The sequence below is a fragment of the Cricetulus griseus genome, chromosome 4 (genome assembly GCF_003668045.3).
Source record: "Cricetulus griseus strain 17A/GY chromosome 4, alternate assembly CriGri-PICRH-1.0, whole genome shotgun sequence".
Classification (NCBI taxonomy): Eukaryota; Metazoa; Chordata; class Mammalia; order Rodentia; family Cricetidae; genus Cricetulus; species Cricetulus griseus.
Window position 1 is genome coordinate 56,734,418 of NC_048597.1, and position 24,012 is coordinate 56,758,429.

Genomic DNA, 24,012 nt, shown 5'->3' on the forward strand with positions numbered 1-24,012 from the left:
ACTCACTCTGTAGACCAGGCTGGTCTTGAACTCACAGAGATCCTCCTGCCTCTGCCTCCAGAATGCTGGGATTAAAGGCGTGCGCCACCACTGCCTGGCCAAGGGAAAAACTCTTTATCTCTTAACCTTGGCATGACTTTACCTCAGCCCTTTGAGGCTGTGTTAGAACAGGCTGAGGGCCTCTCGCTGCCAACTCAGCAAGGGAGCAGAGATGCTTCACTCAGTGATGTCTTTGCAGGACTTCTTTACTAACTATTGCCCTCATTTTGACTGGAATAGAGCTGGACTGGGAGCTGGGGGACCGGCTCCCTCACCTCAGCTCTTCATAGTAAGCTGTGTGAACCCACAGTATTCCTTGTCTTCCCAGGCCTCAGTGTCCTGCATCTCTGCACTTGGTATTTCAGATTCTTCCCAGAGTTGTCATAGATGTGAAAATGACCTCTGTTTAGGTCAGCTAAGCAGCTGGACTACCTGAGCCATGGTGCCACCCCTTTGCCAATTACCAGGTGTCGCCTGGCTCCTCCTCTGTGTGCCGACACCTGTCGAGCTCTCTCTAGTGGGTGGCTTTTGAAGCTGGGCCTTGATCGCTGAAGCACTTCTTCGGCTGAGCCTGAAGCCATGTGGCCGCTCTTTCTCCTCCTGCTGTGGCTGGGCCCTGTGATTCCAAAACAGAAGACAGGTAAGGCACTGAGCTGACCCCTACTCCAGAGGTCAAAGAGACCCTGCATTTGTCTTCCTTCACTCAGCCAATCACTATCATTTGTTTCTGGTGGGATACACCTCCGCCTGAAGGCTAGTTCTCACTCACTGGTCAGATCATCCCAGATGTAACTCTTCCGTGTGTCCACACGATGTCTCTGCAGCAAGCTTAACATCTGGTTGGGGAGTCACGGCATCTTCAGAGGCAGTTCTGGTGTGCACACTTTTGGTGGAGGGGGTGAGGGCTCAGGAGGGACAGTGAGTGTTACAAACCCAGGTTCAGATTCACAGCAGCCTGGCAGGTCAGCCATTGGCTAAGATGTACCTGGAAATGGAGCAGGAAATTTGGGAAAGGTATATTTCCCAGAACTGTTTTGGAAGAAAAGTGGATGTTGTGGGTAGGCAACCTTCTTGGTCATGCTTGAATGGCGTGTCATGTGGCAGAGCCACGCTATTAGATGGCTTGTAACATCTCTGGGTGACGGCAGGGCTTCAGTTCTGATGAGCATGGCCTGAGTTGGAGGCTGGAGCCCGATCGTGGGGTGGGGGGTCCTGGAGGAGTGGTAGGTGTTGCCCGGTACCCTCTTCCACACTCTGCACCCCATTCCACATCCCCGAAGCACTCTTAGCTTCCCTAGAAAACTGACAAACAGAGCCTTGCTTAGAGGGAGCCAAGCCGGTTGCCCTGGGTTTTTCACAGTTTTCTCTTTTCTTTACATTCCAGATAGGGTCTCACTAAATTACCCAAGCTAACTTGAGCTCAGTCTAGTCCAAGCGGCCCTTGAATTTGAGGTTCTCTTGCCCAGTCTCCAACTAGCTGGAATTACTGTGCCATCAGTACCTGTTGATATGTATGCTTGTTTTGAGACAAGGTCTCTCCACATAGCCCCCGCTCTCCTGGAACTCACTAAATAGACCAGGCTGACCTTGAACTCACAGAGATCCATCTGTGTCTGCATCCTGAGTGCTGGAATTAAGGGCATGCGCCACCACCACCTGGCTACATTGTTTGATTTTTTTTTCAACTCACTCCTCCTCTCCCTTTGTTTTTTCCTTCCTTCCTTTAAGACTTCATTTTTACCTACATGTATGTATGTATGTCTATGTGTGGATGTACACGCAAGTGAGTGCTGGTGCCCATAGAGACTAGAGGCATGTGGGGTCTCCCTGGATTTGGAGTTACAGTCCTGAACTGCTTGATATGGGAGCTGGGAACCAAATTCAAGACCTTTGGAAGAGCAGTAAGTGCTCTTTACCACTGAGCTATCTTTCTAGCCTCCCCACCTTCTCTCTCTCTCTCTCTCTCTCTCTCTCTCTCTCTCTCTCTCTCTCTCTCTCCCTCCCTCCCTCCCTCCCTCCCCCACGTGGTCCAAGTCAGTCTTAAACTCAGGCTCTTCTTGCCTCAGCTTCCTGGGTGCTATGATTATAGACATGTCACCATGCCCAAGTAACGCAAGCCCAGTGAGCTACATTTCCAGTCACTGAACATTGTCACAGTAATGATCTAGCTCTTTAGCAGCTGGGGAAGCCTGGGCTCATTTGTCTTTGTAGTATATAAAGTATAGAGGTCTCATTATGGCATTTTCAAACAAACTTCATTTTCATTGATCTTCTCTTTGCCTCTCCAGCTCCTTGTCTCCGTCTTGTGAGTCCCCTTCCTCTCCTCACCCTTCTGCCTTCCTGTCACATGCATTCTATTTTCCCATTCATTATTCTCTCTTTCCTCCCCTCCTCAGTCCTTCCTTAGAACTTCTTTCCCTCTACCCCCATGGTGCCCTTTCTAGTTTCAAGACTAGCATGCCGCTATGCGCATACATAATCTCTAAAATCTAGGCTCAGCACGGAGGAGAAAACATATGATCTTTGTCTTTCTGAGTCTGGGGTTCTTCACTTAGCATAGCGCTCTCCAGTCCCATCCATCCCCCTGAAAATGTCGTGACTGCATCTTCCTGTAGTGCTGAAGGAATGCTGGGTTCAAGTGATGTTGATACGTTAGAATATTTTCTTCCAATGGATTTGGAAGGGTCAGACCTCCAAGGCTGATGGCATTGAATACGCCAAGGCTCAGAGGTGGGTGCAGGCAGGGTGTTTGGAGGCATAAACAACAGGCACCTGTGTGTCACTCCAGGGGTTAGTAAGCCTGGGGAAGCCAGGAAGGGGAAAGCCAGAACAGTGCTTCTTCTCCAGCTTTGTGGCCACCTCAAGCATGGCCTTGGGGGCATTCCTGTCCTCTATCTATAGAATGAGGGCATCTCTCTAGACCAGGGACTTTCAAGTCCATATTTATAACCATGAATTGTTCTGTGCTAGTTCCTTCTATGTGTAGTTAAGACAATTTTGAAGGCAAAATTCTTGTTCTATATAAGGTATGCAGGTCTATTTAATTAGATTTAATTTAGTTTGGTACCATCCCATCTCATCTCATCCTGTCCTATCCCACTAAAGTAAACACTGGTGCCATTGAATTATCTTTGATTCATAAACAAAGCCAAGCTTAATTTGGATGGCTTCTCCCACTCCTCCCTGATCCTTGATGTTGGATGCCAAGCCAGGTACTCGGGAAGACGGGCAACACGAGATGGAGACAGATCATCTGTTCCCTGAGCTGTTTGTGAGGTGGAAGCTAGGCAAGCTCAGAGGCTGCTGGCACAGCCCAGCTTCACCTTGAGATGTCCCAAGCCACCAGATCCTTCATGAGAGCCCTATTTTCACAACACATTAGCTGGCCTTGCATCCTTTCAAAGGCCTGCTTCTGTTGACCCTGTCAACGCTGGAAGGCCTCAAGTTTATCCTTAAACAAGGCCCCAGGCAGGTGCTAAGCTACCAGAAATCAATTGAGAAGGAAAGAGAGAATAAATAGCATTAAGACATCTGGGGCCCTTTCCCAGAACTGACTCTCTGGTTATTGATCCCTCCATCCTTACTGCCCAGGCTTTGTTTTCTCCACCTCTTAGAAAAGATGTGCTGATATACGTGTGGGTTAGTAAGCAGACAGTCACTGAGTGGAGCAACTTAGGGAGATGATGAAGGAAACAGTTGACAAAGAGAGTGGCAAGCATATCTTCCTCTTGCAGCTGTTCCCTTCAAAGCTTCATGGTTTTGGTCTTACAGTCAGGTCTGTGAGCCACCTTGAACCACTTCTCTGTATACAGTGCGAGGTAGGACTCCATTTTTTTGCTGTGCACATCCAGTTGTCCCTGTACAACTGGGACAATTTGCTCAGTCTCTGTCTATTTAATTATCTTCTTTCCTCCAGGCAGTTGTTCCCAGCCCCAGCCCCTCTGCTGCCCCGGAACAGATTACCACTGCAAAAACGGAAGCTGCTATTGCGATGAATTCTGCCGTGTGCTCTCAGACTGCTGCCCAGACTACACGGCTCTCTGCAACCCTGGTGACCTGCATGCAGGCTCACTTCCACCCGTGGCACAGCTGGATCCTGTAACTGACAGAGGCAAGCCTGTCCTTTCCATGGTGGCCGGCGATGTGGATCGGATGGCGATATAGTCTCTGATAATCCTGTAGTCTATGCATTTCATGGCCAAAGTGTTTTCATATTCCTCTCAGCTTGGCTTCTCCCAGGCACCTTGCTGCTTAATGCTCTCCTCCGAGCCTTTTTAAGGTCCCACAGCGAGAGGCTGGTGGTGAGAGCCCAGATGGGGGAATGTGGTGGGCCCCTCCAGTCTCTAGCTATGGTCATGCGCTTGACCTACTCGGAGACTTCAGAGCAGAAAGGGACCCGTAGAGAAATGCTGGGGATGGTGCACAGCAAAGGGCTGGGAGGCAGGGATGGGAGCAGTGGGCTGGGAGGCACTGATGAAGACCAGGGCTTTCACCTTGTGTTTCAGCTGCTCATACTCCCAAGATGGTGTTGCAGATGGTGCTGAGGATGAGGAGCCCACTCGGCTCAGCCAATAGAGATCAAGATTGGGTGCAGAGCGTGGTGAGTGTCTGCAAGGGTCCTCTTCTGAGACTGGACTGCTCCTGCCTCTCTGGACTTCTAGGCCCCTAAGTAAGGGAAGGGGAGGAAGGGGAGGGGTCTTTGAGCTAGGGCAGAATACCCTATTTGAATCTCATGTAATTTTCATGTGTCATAGCCTATTCCCTTTTTCTCTACCACCACTTAAAAATTCACAAAACGGGGCTGCAGAGATGGCTCAGCTGTTAAGAGCAACCAAAGGGCTGCTGCTCTTCCAGAGAACCAAGATTAAAGTCCCAGCCCCACATGACAGCTCACAACTGTGTGCAACCGAAGTTTCGGGGGGATCCAACAGCTTCACACAGACGTGCATGCAGGCAAAACACCAATACGCATAAAACAAAATAAATATGAAAAGAAAAAGACTTGAAATATCCTTAGCTTGTGAGCCGTGCAGAAACAGGCAGTGTGTCAAATTCACTGGCTTGTGTTCTAATCCGTCTCTGTCCTCTTTCCTTCTGTGCCGTGGTCCCAAAGTGTTCAGCCTAGAGGAAGGACATTGACATACAAGAGGAGGGGGGGTGGGGGTCCTGGCCCCTGTCCTTGCTTCCTGGGGGGACCCGACTTGCCTCCTCTAGCTCTGAGCCTGTTTGCTCTTCTGGATCCTGGTTGGGCAGAGGTGACAACAGATGGAAGAGCACGGCTCTTGCTGGCACAAGAGATGGTTAGAAAACGAGACCACGTATGTCAGCAAGAGCGAGGACTGTTGCTCACTTAGGTTCTGCAGCTCCTCCACACCAGCCTCACCAGAAGGCCACTCTCCATAACTGTGAAGGGAATCAGGAAGGAAGCCTGACTCCTGAGGCTCCTCCTCCAGCCCCATGCCAGCAGGACACATGGAACCACCATCACCTGAGGTTGGTTGGGGCCAATATGGCTGACAGCCCAGGGATGTCTGTCTCTCAACTGCTATCCTATGAGCCCCCACATTGGCTTAGCCTGGGGAAACCGGAAACCTGGAATTGTTGTAAATGTATCTAAAAGTGCACAGAATTAGCTATTAAAAAAATTACAAAAACACACTTGGCTCAGAGTGTCATTCATTGTGTTGAGATGATTATACATATATATGTTAGACCCCCGGAAAAACTCAGGTATCCGGGGTCCCAGGCCACGACCGAGGTCACCCCAATTACCAGGCAGATTTGAGAGCTTGATGCAAACTGCATGAGGCTTTATTGTTTCTTTAACGAGCTAACCCCATGTTAGCTCGGGTCTTTCACCCACCTGCCATGGCGGATGGCTCGCAAAAGATACCTCGAACCGGCTGCCAAGCGATCTTGTAGGGCAGTGTAAGGGGAGTGTCTAGGGGTACGCACAGGCTCAGGATTGGTGTGCCTCCAGGCTTGGAGGGCTTGCCCTGTTGATTGGTCAATTGGTTGTTATGGCCCATAGGCCCTCCCAGGGTGGTTGCTATGCTCTGTGCATTATTGCTGTGTGCTTGTCCGTAAAGTACACCCAGAGCCGTAAAGCATAGCACCACCAGCTAACTTCTGATTGGTTCCTTGTCACGAGGCAGGCACCTATCTACTAGTGACCAAGGCAAGGTCATAGCGAGCACATGTTACTGTCATGGCTGCCGAAATGGGGGGCTGGTCCCTTCATATACAGTTAATATATATATTACAGCATAACAATATATACTATATATATATATATATATATAATGTAACATATATAGCTACCTTATATATATAATACAATATAACAATGACTTGAAACTAGAAAATAAGGGAGCTGGGGTTGTAACTCAGTTTGGAAAGTGTTTGCTAAGCATGTATAAAACCCTGAGTCAGTGCTCAGCACCCCAGAAATAGGTATGGTGCCATATGCCGCTTATCCTAGCACTAGGGAGCTGGAGGAGGTAGAAGCAGGTAGATCAGATATTCAAGGTTATCCTTGGCTATATAGTGAGGACAAGGCCAGCCTGGGCTACACTCATGTACACCCATCTTTAAAAGAAAATAAAAAGCAGAATATAAGAATCCAAACCAACAACTTTTAGTTAAGTAACCCACACTCTCTCTCAACCATATTCTTTCCTGGGCCACGAGTAGTTCTACATTCAACCTTTTGGACTCAGCTGCAGGGTCATCTTTTGCTTCTCTCTGCTGATGGCCTTCTTGTAATGCCATATCACCTTGTCCCATCCTTCATATTATAGTCCCATGGCTATAGTCTAAGGTCAGCGGCTCCATCCTGGTGCTCTTGCTTGGCACTGGTCTCTGGCCGGCTTCTGGCCAGATTGCGTCACCAAAGCTCTGGTGTGTGGCCATCAGTGGCTTTCCATCCTCTACACAACAAGGGCGAAAGTCCTGGACCTGGCCTGCCATAACCCAGCTCAGGATGCAGTTCTAGCTCTATTCCCCAGCTCAGGACGCAGTTCTAGCTCTAACCCCTGCTAATTCCCTTCACCCACTCTTGGTTGCAGCTGAACAGAATCACCCATTCTCCCCGCCCACGCCATGGCCTTTGCTAATCTGAACACGGTTTCTGGGCAACTGATTGCAGCAAGGATCTCCGTTGGCATAGGGCCCAGCTCTTGGCTAATGGTTTTGTGTTGGCTTGATTTCTCTGAGTAATTTATTTAGGAACATACCCAAAGGGATTAGGGTAAGGGAAGTGAAGCAGGTATGAAGGGAGGGCCAGGACAAAGACTTGCCCTCCAGTCTACTCTCGCTATGGCTGACTGGTTACTTCACCTATGGGATCTTCTAAGAGGCATTGGGAAATATGTCTGAATGGTGTTTATCTGGAGACAGATAAATATGTCTGTCCCCTTTCCCATCGGTTACAAGTTAACCTACGGAGTCCTGGAAATATATATTCAAAACATGAAATAAAGTGAGTGACAGCTTTATTTATGCAGACTAGTGAAAAACTGGAATCAGCCCAAACCCAAACATCCTTCAAGAAGAAAATGGTCACCCACCATCAAAAGGATAAAATAGTGTTATACGCTATTTTATACATGTGAGCCTTGCAGATGTAATGTTAAATGAAAGAAGCCAAACACCAAAAAGTGTATGCACAATCCCATTTACATGTGGTTCAGGGCCAGAACTCATCCATGGTGACAGAGGGAGGAACATGCTTACATCTGGAAGGGGAATGCTGGTGGGAGGGTGTCTGTTTGTTGTTATTTTGTGTCCGTTTGGTGATGGATCCAAAGGCCTCATGCTAGGTGAGCTCTCTGCCATTGAGCTGTATCCCCAACTCTGTTTTCAGTGTTTACTTTGAGACAAGGTCTTACTAAGTTTCCCAGGCAGGCGTTTAACTCACACCACCCCAGACCAGTCTTGAGTTTTCAATCCTCATGTGTGTGTGTATGTGTGTGTATATGTGTGTGTGAGTATGTATGTGTGAATATGCATGTATATATATGTATGAATATGTGTGTATGTGTGTGTATGTATGTATATGTGTGTATGTGTGTATATGCATGTATGTATGTGTGTGTGTGTGTGTATGTATATGTGTGTGCGTGCATGTGTGCGTGCGTGCGTGCGTGTGTGTGTGTGTGTGTGTGTGTGTGTGTGTGTGTGTGTGTGTAGGTGCATGTACACCTATATACACATTCATTTGGAGGCTAGAAGACCATCTCAGGAGGCACCCTCAGAGACATTGTCCACTTCCTTTGAGACAGGGTCTCTTGTTCACCTGGAGCTCACCAATTAGGCTAGCCTGGCTGTCCAGTCAGTCACAAGGATCCTTTTATCTTTGTCTCTTCAGCTCTGGGATGGCAAGCGCACACCACCACACCTGACATTTTTCTGTGGGTCCTTAAGCCCATCTCATCTCGGAGGCAAGCACCCGGCCCACTGAGCCATCTCCCTAGTGCTGCATGAAGATCTTCCTAAAGTGAAAATATTGAGGGCCGGGCAATATCATATCCTAATGTATCTGGTTAAAACAGAGCCCTTTGAGACACGGTTAGCACACTTTCTTGTCTCTCTGTCTGCCTTGGAGACAGACTGTCCACCGCATGAGTATAACAAAGCTCATAGCTGGTTTCACACTTTTCCCATCTCGGCCCAAGCCCTGCACCCTCTGCTAAGTTTGGTATATGAACATCTCGTTCTGGCTGTTCAGTGAGCTACTAATAATGAGCACACCCAAGTGCATTTCTAATTAGTTTGTCCTTTTCTCGGGTGCTATGCACGCCCCGCTCCAAGACCCAAATTGGGAGGAGAAGGTATCTGCACAAGAAACCCAGACCGACTCAGCTGTGGCCTGTGGAACCAGGGATCAGCTCCATGCCTAGCACACGGAGGCTTTGCACTTCCAGGACATTTGTGCTGAGTCAATTAGGCCCGTGTCCCAAGTCAGAATCACCCTCTACAATTTGCTCCGGTTTTGTGGGGGATGAGGGTGGAAGAGCTGATCCTAAGTGGTGCTGGTGGCTATAGGATCCTTCCTGATGTGCAGGCTCAGAGTCCGACCTGCTCCCTGACCCCGCTCGGACATCTCCCATCCATCAAGGTGGACTGATATCTGGTTCTACTTCCAAAACATGCCGCTCATCAGAGAGCTTTCGCAGGCCTTTCCTTCCCCACCATCCCAAGTCACACACTGGGGCAAAAGCCCCCAAACTCCTAGTCTTGACAATGTTCTTAACACAGCTGCCAGGGTCCCATGGCCTGGTCTTCTAAACCCCAAATAGGACCCATCACTCTGCTTAGAGTTCTCTGGGGACACCTTCCAGCTCATTGCTTGTCAGGTTAAAAGTGATAGGGTGCCATTGTCTCAGACAAGGCTCCCAAGCAAGGCCAGAGCCAGGCCAACAGACCAAAGTCTCACACCCCTGAACTTAAAAATCAGAAGTCAATTGCCAGATTTTGAGAACAGGCAATGAAGTTCCTTCTGCTTAGCTCTTACCAAAAAGAAAACAAACAAAGAGACCTGATATTAACCAGTCAGTATTCATTGTCTATTTCCCTGTTCTTCCCTGTTCACACCTTAGCAGGAAAGTAGCTTTGAAGTCGCCAAGCCACTATTTGTTTTCATTTTTCCTTTTGCTTGCAGTGCTGGGTGTCATTCTTCTTTGTCAGTTCAGCTCACCCTAAGGAATGCTCATTCTGTACTATGGAATAAAGCCACCGAAATTCTATTGTGATTTGTATTTTGATAGAGGAAAGCTTCAGATAGGCATGAGGTCCCCATTATCCTTAAGCTCCTGTAACTCCAGCCACAGTGGCTCTTTGGTGCTCATGAACCTTCCTGCTTTGACCGTTCTGGAGCTGTGCCTACCACTGCCTCACTTGTTATTCAGTACTGAAAGCTGTGTGAGTACACACACACACACACACACACACACACACGCTCACACACATGCACACACACAAACACACACACACACACATACACACACAAACAAACTCACACACACATGCACACACAAACACACACACACACACACATACACACACAAACAAACTCACACACACATGCACACACACAAACTTACACATACATTCTCACACACAAACTTACACACACATGCACACACACAAACTTACACACACACCCTGCATATACCCCGTGCTCTCTGTCCCTTGCAAATCCACCTAGTCCCGTGTTCATTGCTCACCCTCTCTTCAGAGTTAGCTCCAGAGTGGGCTCTGTCTGTTTTCCTCTATGATGTATTATCTCAAGAGCAGAGAACAATGTCTGGCACAGAGAAGCCTGTTAATGTGATGACACTTGTGCCCTGTGCTCACTCAGGGTGAGCGCTGAGCTGGGCTGCAGAGATGGTCCAAGAACTGGCTAGTGAAGATTGTGATGGCCCTTGGAGCCACCAGCCCAGGCTTGGAAGTAATCCTGAGTACTGAAGAAACTGGTCTGGCACTTGTGAGGGTTTTGTTTGCTTGTTTGTTTCTCTTTATGCATAAGTGTGTAGAGCTCTTGACCACTTCAGGAGAAAAGGAAATGGCGTGGGGGAATTCCTTGTAGGGTGAAAAGGTGCCTGGATGAATACTTGCAGAGGATTAAGCTCAGAGGTAGGGACCTACCTGCTCCTGGAATGAGGAAGCCCCTGGCCCAGCTGGGGTGCGGCAGGAGAGGGGAGGAGTGCCCTCCTGCTGTGTTCCCTCCATCTACTTGAAGGGGGAGTTTCACATGGGGTCATGGCTACTTGGTGAGGGAGGTCTCCCACAGTCCAGGTCACTGCACCAACCTCCTCCCCTCTCCGATTGCAGAGACCTGAGTTTGGGTGGAGAAACGAAGAGGCTCTGCCTACATATTGTGTTCTAGAGACTGGTCCTAAGACATGCAGCTCCAAGTGGCAGGTGGATCTACACAGATTCCATCAGCCCCTTCTGAAGAGGCTAACATACCTCAAGATGATGACAACTCTTTTTCCTAGGCTGTACAGCCTGTCACCTCAGTATGGAGTAAAATTCTAGATGACAGTGTCGCATATACAACAGCTAATCCCAGACCGCTGAGCCAAGGAAGCCTCAGAGCTCTTCTTGACTAAGGCCCAGAGTGGGCAAGCTACTTGTTTAAGACCACACAGCTTCTCACCCACCATTAAAGACAGAGCTGGACACAGGACAACTATTTTGATACAGTTTTAAATTTCTTTCTAGTTCCTGGTTTTGGAGTCTGTGACATCATCATGTCTGTGAGTCTGTGACATCATCATGCCTGTGAGTCTGTGACACCATCATGTCTGTGAGTCTGACACCATCATGTCTGTGAGTCTGTGACACCATCATGTCTGTGAGTCTGTGACACCATCATGTCTGTGAGTCTGTGACACCATCATCTCCCTCATGCTGACCCTCCTTCCCAGGCCTTTGGACTCAGTGTAGCATGGCACCCTCTACATCTTGGTACCTGAAGCCTGGCTGGGAATGTCGTCCTGGCTTTGACTGGAGGCAAAATCCCAGGATGTTGAAAATAGAAAGATATTAGAGGAGAGAGTCCGGCCCCCACACTGGAACATTGTCCCCTTGAGACCCAGGACACTCCCATCTGCTGGGGGGGGAGGGAGCTCCCACCCATGTCTTGAGCACCTGAGATATATATGTTTCCCGTGAGCACCAGCAATGTACAGGTGACATTCTGTAAGAACTTTAATGGCCTCCTGAGTCAGACAGCATGTCCATTTTACAGATCAAAAAGTTGAGGCTCAGAAAGGCTCTCTTATTTGCCCTTAATCCCTAGAACTAATAAAATCTAGGCTCGGCAGAGAAGCCCAGACCCCAGGTATGGAGAAGTGGGGTAAACATCATCTCTCCCGCACCCTTCTCAGAGCAATGGGAATGATGCTCTATCTTCAAATCAGAGAGGCGAGGCTGCCTGGCAAGGGGGTGGGTGGCGGGTGGAAGGGCAAGCCTGTGTCAGCCCTCACTGTGTTCACCTGGCTGCATCCTGGAACCTACCCAGTCACGCCTGGGCAGGCGGTTGCCCCTCCTCTCTGGATTGAGGAAGCAGGAAAGGGTGGTGAGGAGAGGCGGCCAGCAGGTCTGCCAGGCAGTGGTAGTCAGTGCCGGGCAGGATGGGCTGTGTCTGGGGCTTAGCTGTGCCTCTTCTTTTCTTCTGCTGGAAGGCTGGAGTCACTGCCAGCTCTGCAGGTAAGGGGCAAGTGGGGTCTGAGGGTCCTCTCTGGATGGGCTCTGGGTGTGAGTTTTGGCAAAGACAGCCCTTTGTGGACAAGATAGGTATTTTTGTTAATTGCAAATAACAGCCTGCGGAATGTAAAATATGGTGACTGTGGACAAGTGTTCAGGATGACAAGTGTGTCAACTTAAGCGTGGTGGCATGTGGCTATCACTATAAGGGAGTCTTGGAGTTAGTCTCCAGGATGGGACAGTGGGGTGGGAGGGTAGAGGGCAGGGAGATGCCAGCTGGTGATAATTTCACTGTGGACTGACAAATATGGCCTAGCGAAGCTCTGGTTCATCCAAGTTTGTTACCTAGCACAGTTATTCTTTGAAGTTTACCTTTTGAATGAGGATTTTGTCACAAACTGCTCAGACAGGGAAATTCTGAGAGAGGTGGCCTTTTCTGAAAGATGGAAGCTAAAACTGGTGTGTCACTGACAGGCACTGTGAAAAACTCATCACACACACTTTAAATGGATGGTTTTCAGCGCAACTTTAGGTTCATAGCAAAACCGAGCAGAGGGTACTGAAACATCTCATCTATCCTGTCCCTACCACATATGGTCACCTGCTGTACATGTCTTCACAGCATCAGTGTTGTTACAGTAATGACCTCACACTGGCATATCATACTAGACAGTACCTTCTAATTCTATTTATTTATTGACCAAGTATTCCTATGCAGAACCCTGACTGCCTGGAACTTGCTATATAGACTTTATTTATAGTTATTTATTTATTATCTATTTATTTCCCCCATTTTTGTCTCTGTGTGAGAGAGAATGTTTTTACACATGTGTGGATTCACATGTGTTTGGCTGTGTGTGAACATGTGTGCGTTGTATGGGGAGGCCTGTGGTTGTTTTTGCAAATCATCCTTGAAGCCTCTTTCACCTTATTTCTTGAGATAGGGACTTTCAGTCAAACCCAGAGCTCATCGATACAGCTAAAGAGAGAGAGGGAGAGTCTACAAGTACTTGGCACATGTGTGGAGGCCAGATGACAACAGTTTGGGGATTAAACTCACGTCATCAAACTTGGTGGCAAGCACCTTCACCCACTTGAGCTATCTGGCTGGTCCAACATTACATTTCCAATTCTCATAACTCTTTTTTAAAATATTTTACTTATTTATTATGTATACAACATTCTGCTTCCATGTATATCTGCACACTAGAAAAGGGCACCAGATCTCATAACGGATGGTTGTGAGCCACCATGTGGTTGCTGGGAATTGAACTCAGGACCTCTGGAAGAGCAGTCAGTGCTCTTAACCTCTTATCCATCTCTCCAGCTCCCAATTCTCATAATTCTTAAGGACTAGGCACTCCCCTCTAAGACACTCTAAACAACTCATTTAAGGGATGTCTATAGGGAGTCATTATCCCCAGAGCCAGCATGTGCTGCTGCCAGTGCCTAACCACTGGACCACACACTCACAGTTGACCAGGTGTATGCTGCATTTTCATTTTGTTTAATTGCAACCTTACAACCCCATGAACCATGAACCCCAGGTGCCCTTCACTCCATTTGGAGCCCAGAGAGTTAGTACACAGCAGCACAAGGAGCAGAGAGGGGACTCAAACCCAGCTCTATGCCCACCCTCTCCTCACCCCTAGTTTGGAGGTGTGGAGGAGGAATGTAGCAACACCCTATGACCTGGACAGGGTTCCATGGACCAGGAGGCTCAGAGGAATAGCTTGGACTGGAGAGTGGGGGAGGCCTATGAAGAAGGCAATCAGCTGCTCCTGCAGAGAAGAGAGAGAGAGAGACAGAGTCAGAGACAGAGACACAGAGACACAGAGACACAGAGACACAGAGACACAGAGAGCATGTGGTTGGGTTGACTGAGTGAGTAAAGAGAGGATATGTGTCACACATGCTCACCTAATAGATTTCCTTACCCAAATGAGCTGTCTTCAGATCTCTGACTGCTCGCTTTCCTCAGACACATTACGTTCAGGCTAGGGGCTCCTCTCCCTTATCCTACCAGTTACCTCTAAAGATGAGACCGTAGATCATTCTTGAATTTTAAGGAAATACTTCCATGAGAAAATGGTTTTAGGGTGAACAAACTACTCATGGAAGAATGACAAAGATCCTACAGAAGGTTCTAGAAGTCCTCATTCCTGTTCTGCAGTTCATGGCTCATGTGGATTTGTGTCTCCTTTGCCCACCCTTGATAGTACAATGCCAGGACACTGACATGTCTATAGGGAGTCATTATCCCCAGAGCCAGCATGTGCTGCTGCCAGTGCCTAACCACTGGACCACACACTCACAGTTGACCAGTGTATCAACTGTATCCCAGTGATCAGCTGCGATCCTGGGGCTGCCTGGCCTCAACGGGGTTATCAGAACGTCAGAGGGCATTAGTCGGGGCAGCCTGTCTTTGGAGCTGCCGTGAAGGCCATGGCTTCTCCGTGTTGCCTTCTCATCTTTGTTTATATAGACAAAGACCCTCTGTGCCATCCGGTAGCACCCAGGGCATAAATGCCAACACTCATGTGAAGTCAGCTTATTGGGACTCATCAAGTTGTTCTCACCCGACACAGGCCTGAGCATCAGCAGTTCCGCTCCTTTGGTGACAGCAAACAACACAGAAGTGCCTGCCTTTACTCAAAGGAACAGGCCCAGCTCAGCAGTGGCTTTCCAGACCACAGCCCTCACTCAGTATGATCCTCTAGACACTCAAACTCTGAATGCTGAAACTGCTTCTAACACCTTAATTGCAACCAGTACCAGCTCAGAAGTCAGTTCCAGGGATACCCAGACCATCTCTCCTATAACAGAGACCAGGAAGACCACCTCTCCTACAGTGTCAACCCTAGAGACTCAGACCACCTCCCTTGAAGCATCATCCCTGAATACCCAGACCACTTCTCCTGCAGCATCAACCCTGGATACCCAGACCACTTCTCCTGCAAAAGAGGCCCTAAAGAACCAGACCATCTTCCCTGTTGAATTAACCCAAAAGACCCAGACCATTTCCTCTGTAACAGAGGCCACAACCCTTGAGATAAGAATGCCTTCCAACTTCATGGCTGTGCACCCCATCCCTACGGATACTTCAGATGCTTGGGCTACAAGCGGCAGCCCCAGAACTGGAATGATCACTGTCAAGCCTGGAACAGTGAGTGATCCCATAGAAGTCATTTTTGACACCCTTTGTACTGATGACAGCTCTGAAGAGGCAAGGAAGATCACACTTGACCTCTTAACCTTGGCGCACACCTCCACAGAAGCTGAATCCCTGTCCTCAGAGAGCAGCTCCTCCTCGGACAGCTCAGCTGGAGTCCTCACCAGCTCACAGGCCCTGGGGCCCGACATAGCAACTCCAGCCAAGGACTCGGTTGCTTTCAGCATCACCCACATTAAGCTCACCACCTGTATCACAGAAATAGAAACATCCATCTCTGGGACCTCAGACACAAACCACAGCCCTACAGGAGCAACAGCAGCCTTGTCCACTTCTGAGACGCTAACTTTGCCTCAATCCCCTGAGGCAAAACCATTTAGCCCCAAGATCACAAGCTCACCTGGGACCCTGCCAACAGCCAGCACCTCAGCCCTTGCTACCACTCTTGAGGGCACACTCCCTGTTAGTCATGTCACAGAAAGAGAAACAACGGTGGCTCAGATTCCCACCTCCGGTGGAACTTTGGTGACAGTTAGTGCGAGCCCACTGAAAGAGACCTCAGCATTCTCTACTGAGACACAAAGCCACGCCGAGGTCTCGGGGACAATTACAGTCTCCAGTGTTGCTGGGTCAACAATGGGAGAAGCGACCTCCTTCGCTGGTTCCTCAACTTCAGACAGCAGTCCCTCAGCAGGGGCCACCACCAAGAGCTCCTTTACCTCAGACACTTTAACCACAGATGATATAACCAGCAGCTCCTTCCTCACAGGTAACAGCACTCTTCCTTTTGTCTATTCAACTACAGCCAGCACCAGCAAAAAACCGAATGTCACCTCAGCCAAGACCACAGCCTCACCAAAGACCACAGCAAAGCACCCAACAACTACACCCGCTGCAGCCTGGACAAGGAGAACCACAAAACATGATCCAGGTAAGTAGAACTCCCATGTGTGAGCTTTGCAGATTTAAGTTTGGAGTATTCATAAGGAATTGAGAGGAAGGAAGGAGCTCAAGGCCGATGTTGCCTCCTCTCCCCGACATATCAGGATCTCCTGGTGGGTTGGTAATAGGTGGTTAGAAATGTATGTATTGTGTGGTGGTGTGTATGTGATGTGGTGGTGTGTATGTATTGAGTGTGAAACTGAGTTTTTGAGACGTGGTTGAGACCTTGACTGTGTTTTCTCCTGAGAGACCTTGGGCCTGTCCCTATCTCTGAGCCTAACTCTCTCCACCGTGTCTGGGGAAGGGGCTGCATCAGCACCATCTGAGTGAGCGCCGTCTTTTCCAGACCTAACCTCTACAGTATCAACTATTGAGCAACTACTGTGCTTCAGGTGAGATCTGAAATGTCATTTAAAAGACATGAGATCTGAAATGTCATTTAAAAGACTTGGCCCTTAAGCCAGTCATGCCCACACAGAAAGGAAGAAGAATGTAGACGAGCAACTTATCCAAATTGCTGCCATGTGTGCATGTGGAGGGCACAGAAGTGGGGCATGGTGGCCATGTTTGCTGTGTTCTACATCATAAAGAGTGACTTTAGACAAACCTACAGAACAACATTTGGGGGAATTTAAATCTTAATTTCTTCAAGAACAGAAACTCCTCAGAGGGGTCCACTGTCAGCAGGTCTGTGATAAGAACAGCTTGTGGGCAGCCTGAAGCATCTGCCCCTGTTGCTTGTTTTGTCCTTGTGGTCCATTCATGAGTATCTTTGTCTTGTCCCACCTTTTGGGGCAAGGGAAATAAAAATACTAATCATGAACTGAGGATCTAGCTCAGTGATAGAGCCTTTGACACTGGTAAAGTGTGCCTGAGACTCCAAGCCCTGAAAACCCCCATCTCTGTCATCTTTATCTCTCTCTGTCTCTCTGTGTATGTCATCTCCACCTCAGTCTTGATCTCTATCTCTCTTACCTCTGTCTACCATCTCCATCTCTATCTCTTTCTATGTTCAGCTACCAGTATCACCTTTTATCTTCATCTCTGTCTTTTTTTATCTCTTTATCAACTCTGTCAACCCTGCCTCTACCCATCATACATCTTCAGGCATGACATCACAGGTCTGCAACCCAGTACTCAGGAGGCAGAAGCAGGACAGAGTTTAAAGCCAGCTTGATCTACATAGTAAGACCCTATCAAAAAACCGGAACCAACCCAAAACAAAAATTAAAACAAAAACATTTAACCACAGTCATGTTACTGAATATCGTTTACATTCTGGGCAAAAATAATATAAAAATACTTGCTGGGTGTTGGTGGTACATGCCTTTAATCCCAGCACTCGGGAGGCAGAGGCAGAGGCAGGCGGATCTCTGTGAGTTCGAGACCAGCCTGGTCTACAAGAGCTAGTTCCAGGACAGCCTCCAAAGTCACAGAGAAACCCCATCTCGAAAAACCAAAACCAAACCAAAACAAAACAAAAAACCCAAAAAAACTTCATAGTCAGTAGGCAGAGCCCCTAAATGACTTTACCAGATATTCTAGTATTCTATCTGTGGCTGTGATGAACACCATGACCAAAGCAAACTTGGGGAGAAAGGGTTTATTTGCCCACAGGCCAATCTGATGGAGGCAATTCCTCAGTGAGATTCCCTCTTCCCAGGTGTGTTTAGGCCTGTGTCAAGTTGACAAAAGCTACTATGACACCAGAAAAAGGTAAATGAACCTACTTGGCACAGGGAGTAGACCACTGATAGGATAGTTGCTGCCATGAACTCAATAAATGCAAGAGAGAGAGAGAAAAAAAAAACACATTTTAACCTAAGAATGGAGGAGCTACAGACACTCCACCAAAGAAGTGTCTAGGAATCCCAGGGGCAGCTTATATTGTCGAGTTTAAATTGAATTGAGTTCTGCCCAATACTATCGTCCAGGCCCATTTTCAGAACACCTCACCTCACTCCCACCCCCGTTCTAAAGAACATTTGGTCCAGGCAGTGTTACCACAGAAAACCATCTTTTTCCTTCTCATAGATATCCATATTTAGTCTCAAAACTTGCTTCAGTGGGCTTTTTCTTGGGGGCTGATGGTATGGTTCCCATTCTGATAGCCAAATGTGAAGTCACACACATGGGGAGGTCCCCAGATGAAGTCACACACATGGATAGTCTCCAGATGAAGTCACCCACATGTCCTAGTCCCCAGGTTCTAGGCACAAGTCCTCTTGCTGTCCCCACTCCCACAGAGCACTCTGTTAACAAAACTAGTCTGCATGGAGAATGGACTACAGATGCCTTCATCTCACAAACAGGGCAGCCTTGGAATGGAGGGGAATCCTTTTCTTTTAATTTCTTTCTCTCTGTCCCTCTCTCTGTCTGTCAATCTCTCTCTTCTCCAACTCCTCCTTCTCCTTATCATCATCATCATTGTGAGTATGTGTGAGTGTGTGTGTGTGAGAGAGGGGGGTAGTGGGAACAGGGATTTATGTGTCATGGTGTTCATCAGGAGTTCAGAGGACAGCTTTGTATAATCATTTCTCTTCTGCATTTATGCGGGTTCCAGGAACCATACTCAGGTCACCAGGCTGGTTCTGCAACCCCCTTTACCCTCTGAACCACCTCAAAAACGCAGAAAAGAGTTCTGGACACACATCCCAAGAAAATTTGCCCTACTTGAATTCCAAATCTATAACCTCACAGATAATCAATTTCGTTGGTCCAACCATCAGACACAAAATCTGTCAGTGCCAGGTCAGGGGGTCTAGGGAAAGTTCTCTACAGCAACAAATGGCCCTGTAGGCTGCTGGGACTATCCCAGGAATCCCTGGCCCAGGACTTGCTAGGCATTAAGATTTATTTTTTCTCAAGAATCATAAAGTAATGTTTATTTCTATATGCCCCAAATAGCAAGTCTGGTAAAACAACATACTCATTGGTGTTATCTACAGAAGTCTGGATGGCTCAGAGGCAGTCACACCACCAAAGAGTCCCACCTCTTGTGTAACCTTGGGGAGAGGTGGGACCTGCAAGCCTCCATGATCCCCACATGAGGAAATGTTTATAGACTTGATTTAGTAAAGGTCTTCTATAGGTGGTCACGGCTGATACGATCTAAGGCATCTGTTATCATACCTAACCCAGAGAAACAGACACATAGCACGGCTGTGAGCAAAAAGTCAGAAGGCCCACCAACTTTTGCTTCTACCACCCCAAAAGGCTAATGACTTAAGGACAAGTTGTTGGGGCAGAGGAAAGATAAGTCTGGAAGACTAGAGAATACAGAGCATCTTGGGGCTCTTGGGTATCGGAAGTGTTTCTTAAGGAGAGAAGGAAGGAGAGGGCATAATGAAAAAGAGGATTCCAGAGACTTCTAGGAGCTAAGTCAGTGGCCTGTTATCTTAGTCACTCTTATATGAGGTAGATTTAAGAGAAATCAACTTTGTATTACAGTTTATATGAAACAGTTCTCAAATTGTTCATATCAATAGTTTATAAAATTAAACAGAAATCTGACCCAAAGGTTAAGGTGGCAAAGGAGACAGATAAAGTGTAGAGGTAGAGAGGTCAAGAATTTCTGTCTTGTTTTAGCAGCTCACTGGACATCTGCAGATCCAGAGTCAGTGCTTTTAGCAAAACTGGCCTTTGAGCCTGGAAAGGTAGCACACTCAACGGGTGTCATCAAAGCCCACGTTGGAGGTGTTGTCTATAGTACTGAGGGACTAAGGATATGTTGCTCTGCTTCCTGACCTCCAAGATTGGTGGTTTTAAGTTAAATGAAATAAATGAGATTTGGCAGGGATTTATTTCCCAGAACTCTGGAGGTAAGTGGATCTCTGTGAGTTTGAGGCCAGCCTGGTCTACAAAGAGAGTACTAGGATAGCCGGAGCCATTACACAGAGAAACCCTGTCTCAAACAAAACAAAACAAAACAACAAACAAAAGACAAGCAGGAGTGTGGATACGTAAGGAGAGGGGCCCAGGTTGGAGATGACATGACTGTTTTCATTATCTTTCATCTATCCACGACTTTCAGGAGAAGATGGAGGCTTCCTCCTTGTCAGGCTAAGTGTGGCCTCCCCTCAGGACCTCACTGAGCCAAAAGTCTCAGAGAAGCTGATACACCAGGTAAGTGGTGCGTCAGTCGAAAAGTGAGGGGCTTCAGGGACCCCAGGGAGCATCTGCAGGACTTAGAAGGGTATCTACTACATGTAATAGTGTTACATAAAAGAGCATAGGAGCTGAACCTGGGGCCCATGTCTGGCTTTGATCTTGCCTAGCTTCTCAATTCTTCCCTTCCCTTTCTGTAATGAATCTCCCCACCCCATATCCAGTTTCTTCAGGTCCTAGAAAAGGCCAGCGATGTTGATGGGAAAGTAAGCAGAGATCATGGTAGTTTACAGGGAAAAGGTGAAGTCTGAAGAATCTACAGGTGGCGCTTCCACTGTCAGCTATGGCTGGAGCCAGCAATGTCAACTAATCATGAGTACTTTCTCTGCAACCCTGTGCTCTTCATTCTTCATGGTCTTTCTCCATACATATGGGAGGGAGGGGATATCACAGAGGGAAAAACTACTCAGCCTACCTTGGCTACTTTATTTTATTTATTTATTTATTTTTGAGATAGGTTTTTTTTTTTTTTTTTTTTTTTTGTGTGTGTGTGTGTGTGTGTGTGTAACAGCCCTGGCTGTCCTGGAGCTCACTCTGTAGACCAGGCTGGCCTCAAACTCACAGAGATCCACCTGCCTCTGCCTCCTGATTGCTGGGACCAAAGGTGTGCGCCACCACCGTGTAGGTGGAGGTTTCTGTCCCACCTGGTTCCACAGCTGTGTTGCCCAAATAAACACAGAGATGCTATATTAATTATTAAACTGTTGGCCCATGGCTAGCATTTCTTATTGTCTAGCTGTCTCTTAATTATTAACCCATAACTACTAATCTATGTATTTCTACATGGCCTTATCTTACCAGAGAATGCCTGGCACATCCTATCTTCCTGGTCTGTGCATGGCGTTTCCCTGGGCGGCAACTCTCTGCCTCCTCTCCCCAGCCTTCTCCTGGACTGGTAGCCTTACCTATCTTCCTATCTGGCTATTGGCCAACCAGTGTTTTATTCATCAACCAATAAGAGAAACGTATATACAGAAAGACATCACCCATCACCACCACCCACCCAGCCCTTCTCCACTTTTATACATTCTCTACCCAAACCAAGGGGATCGTGCCACCAATAGAGGGCTAGCTCTTCCTGTATTAAATAACTCATTAACACAATCTCCCATAGACAGGCCAAACTGACCCAGACAGTGCCTCATTGAGACTCTTCTAGGTGATTCTAGAGTGCATCAAGTTGAAAAAACTAGCATCCAATAAATATCACATAGCTGATGGGAAAGGGTAGAAAACAGGGATGCTAGGTATAAAACCCCTTGGAGATAATGCTCTAGACAGGGAAGAAGATGGTGGTGCATTTGTATACCGTAAGCCTAGACCATTTGTAAGGTTCTGGGGGCAAGGCTTTTGGGGGTGCTGTGAATGAGTGGAAGATTAGACTGAGTCAGCTCATTATAAAGGCCATAGGCCTAGCTCAGTGTAGGTTTTATGAAGTGACCAAGCGCTACCTGTATTGTAAACAGTGAGAGCAGACCTAGGGAAGCACCTAAGACAGACTGCCTCTTCCACCCTGTTCCACCACACGTCTTAGTCTTGCAGCCAGCACTGTTCTTAGTCAATGAGGACCACAGTACTGCAGGCTCGATGTCACCTCCTGAAAGAAGAGACATGAAAGAGAGGCTGACAGGCAGCCTTATGCCAGGGGTAAAGTCCTACAGCCAGGATAGACAGGTGAGGTGGTCTATTAGCAGACAGAAGTGGGTGGTACCCCTATCAGTAGGATCCCTCAGTGAAGGCAAAAAAGGCCCGACATCCATCACCATCTGGTCTTGTCTGGCTTCTTTAATTTGTTTCTATTCCCTTTTCATATTATAAATTAATCCCCACTCACACATCTGAGTTTTGTTTTTATCTTATTTTATGTGTATGGATGTTTTGCTTGCATGTATGTCTATGCGCCATATCCATGCCTGGTGCCCATGAAGGCCAGCAGAGGGTATCAAATTCCCTGGGACTGGAATTACAGATGGTTGTAAGGCAATCATGTGGATGCTGGGAACCAAAACAAGTCCTCTACAAGAGCGACAAGTGCTTTTAACTACTGAGCTGTTTCTCCAGCCACAGATCCAATTTGTGTCAGGTCCTAGATGACCAGGCTTCCAAGAAGTTAAGGGACACTGATGAGGAAGACAAAAAGCAAAGCTCTCAGTTGCAAATGAGGGAGGGACCCCAGATGCACAGAAGCAAAGGAATGACAGAAGAGCAGCTTTGAAAAAGCATGGGGACATGTTCCCTGGGACACTGTCCTCTTGCTGGGCACTGTCAGGGGGCACCATACTCCATACCTTGTCACATGGCTTCCGACTGGCACTTTGCCTTTGGGTTGTTTGTTGCAGGGTCAAAGTTCTGAGCAGGAACATCCAACTAGCCAAGTTTGGCTCTGGTACCCACCACTCACTACCCTGGGATATCAGGAGGGAATAAATATCTCCGTCTTCAAATTCTCTTAGTAGCGAGGAGGCCGGTAGGGACTATCCTCATGAGGATTTCTGTCCACAAGGCATCCAAGTTTGACATTGGATGGATAAATAGATGACAGATGTCTCTGTCATGAACAGCAAAGTAGGAAGCAGGGATCCTTATGGGAGGAAAAGGCCACAGTGGAGCATAGACTTGACACCTGAATTGGCAACTATTTCAGGGGTCAGAAAGCAATCTGGAGCTAAGGATTGGGTCAGGCAGCTGAGAGACAGGAGTGAGACCACATGGGGTTGCCACAGACATTATTATTGTTGTTGTTGTATTTTATTTTATTCCTTTATTTTATGGGATTTTGTTAAGTGTAGTGATTTTTTTTGAGGTCTGGCCAAGGGCGTGAGCACAGGGGTCAGGCAGATCTGAGGGGGGGGGTTCTATTTAGCTGTGTGAGCTTGGGTAAGTCAGCCCACTACAGTTTACCTCTTATGGAATGCGGATGAAAACACCTGATGTGCAAGGCTGCTGTGCGTTTTAAGTGGTCCTTGTTATGACAGGAGAGGTCCAGGAGCATTGTTGCTATCTCTTCACCGCCCCTTCTTGTCCTTGGCCTGTGGTGGGCTCCGGGGCAGATAGGCTGGGCTCCTCACCTGTTCTTTCACTTTCCAGCTCAGCTGTGAACTGCACACCCACGTGCCGCTTGTCCAAGTGTCCTTACTGAGAGTCCGAAGGAGCTGAAGAATGCTAACTGCAACCAGGCATGTCCTCTATACCGGAAGAAGAGTAATGCTGCCTGTGACCCAGACCCCAAACCAACAAAAGCTGTGGTGCTGTGCCATGGACCCAGAGGGTTTCTAGGAAGGTCAGCTGGCTTGAGAACCCTGCCCCATACCTGACCACAAGACCTTGGTCTACTATGCCTGAGTGTGTGTGCAAGGGGGAGGGCTGGCCTGTTTCCAGGGGTGTCCTTCTCTTTCTCTGACTGGTTATTGTATTTCAGTAAAGAGAAAACTGACCACTCATCTGTGTTCTTCCATTTTGTACTCAATGACACTCAGTGT

At 47.8% G+C, this 24,012-nt stretch overlaps 2 protein-coding genes across 2 annotated transcripts; both read left to right on the forward strand.

The window, feature by feature from the left end:
* Positions 1–618: 618 nt before the first annotated feature.
* LOC103161466 (somatomedin-B and thrombospondin type-1 domain-containing protein-like) lies at positions 619–5,471 on the forward strand. Its single transcript, XM_027413365.2, has 4 exons — positions 619–679; positions 3,956–4,150; positions 4,545–4,639; positions 5,394–5,471. The coding sequence occupies exons 1-4, from the start codon at positions 619–621 to the stop codon at positions 5,469–5,471; spliced, it is 429 nt and encodes a 142-aa protein (XP_027269166.1).
* A 6,708-nt stretch (positions 5,472–12,179) lies between these two features.
* On the forward strand, positions 12,180–23,689 carry Muc20 (mucin 20, cell surface associated). The gene is made up of 4 exons (XM_027412831.2): positions 12,180–12,255; positions 14,841–16,355; positions 20,400–20,491; positions 23,621–23,689. Exons 1-4 carry the CDS (start codon positions 12,180–12,182, stop codon positions 23,687–23,689), a joined length of 1,752 nt encoding a protein of 583 aa, XP_027268632.1.
* Positions 23,690–24,012: the final 323 nt, after the last annotated feature.

Bases quoted from the DNA above. Each gene is read 5' to 3' on its own strand.
- Muc20 (XM_027412831.2), top strand. From the start codon at position 12,180: ATGGGCTGTGTCTGGGGCTTAGCTGTGCCTCTTCTTTTCTTCTGCTGG. The intron at 12,256-14,840 runs GTAAGGGGCAAG...CACCCGACACAG, and splicing joins AGTCACTGCCAGCTCTGCAG to GCCTGAGCATCAGCAGTTCC. The intron at 20,492-23,620 runs GTAAGTGGTGCG...TTCACTTTCCAG, and splicing joins CAGAGAAGCTGATACACCAG to CTCAGCTGTGAACTGCACAC.
- LOC103161466 (XM_027413365.2), top strand. From the start codon at position 619: ATGTGGCCGCTCTTTCTCCTCCTGCTGTGGCTGGGCCCTGTGATTCCA. The intron at 680-3,955 runs GTAAGGCACTGA...TCTTTCCTCCAG, and splicing joins GATTCCAAAACAGAAGACAG to GCAGTTGTTCCCAGCCCCAG. The intron at 4,640-5,393 runs GTGAGTGTCTGC...TTGCTCACTTAG, and splicing joins AAGATTGGGTGCAGAGCGTG to GTTCTGCAGCTCCTCCACAC.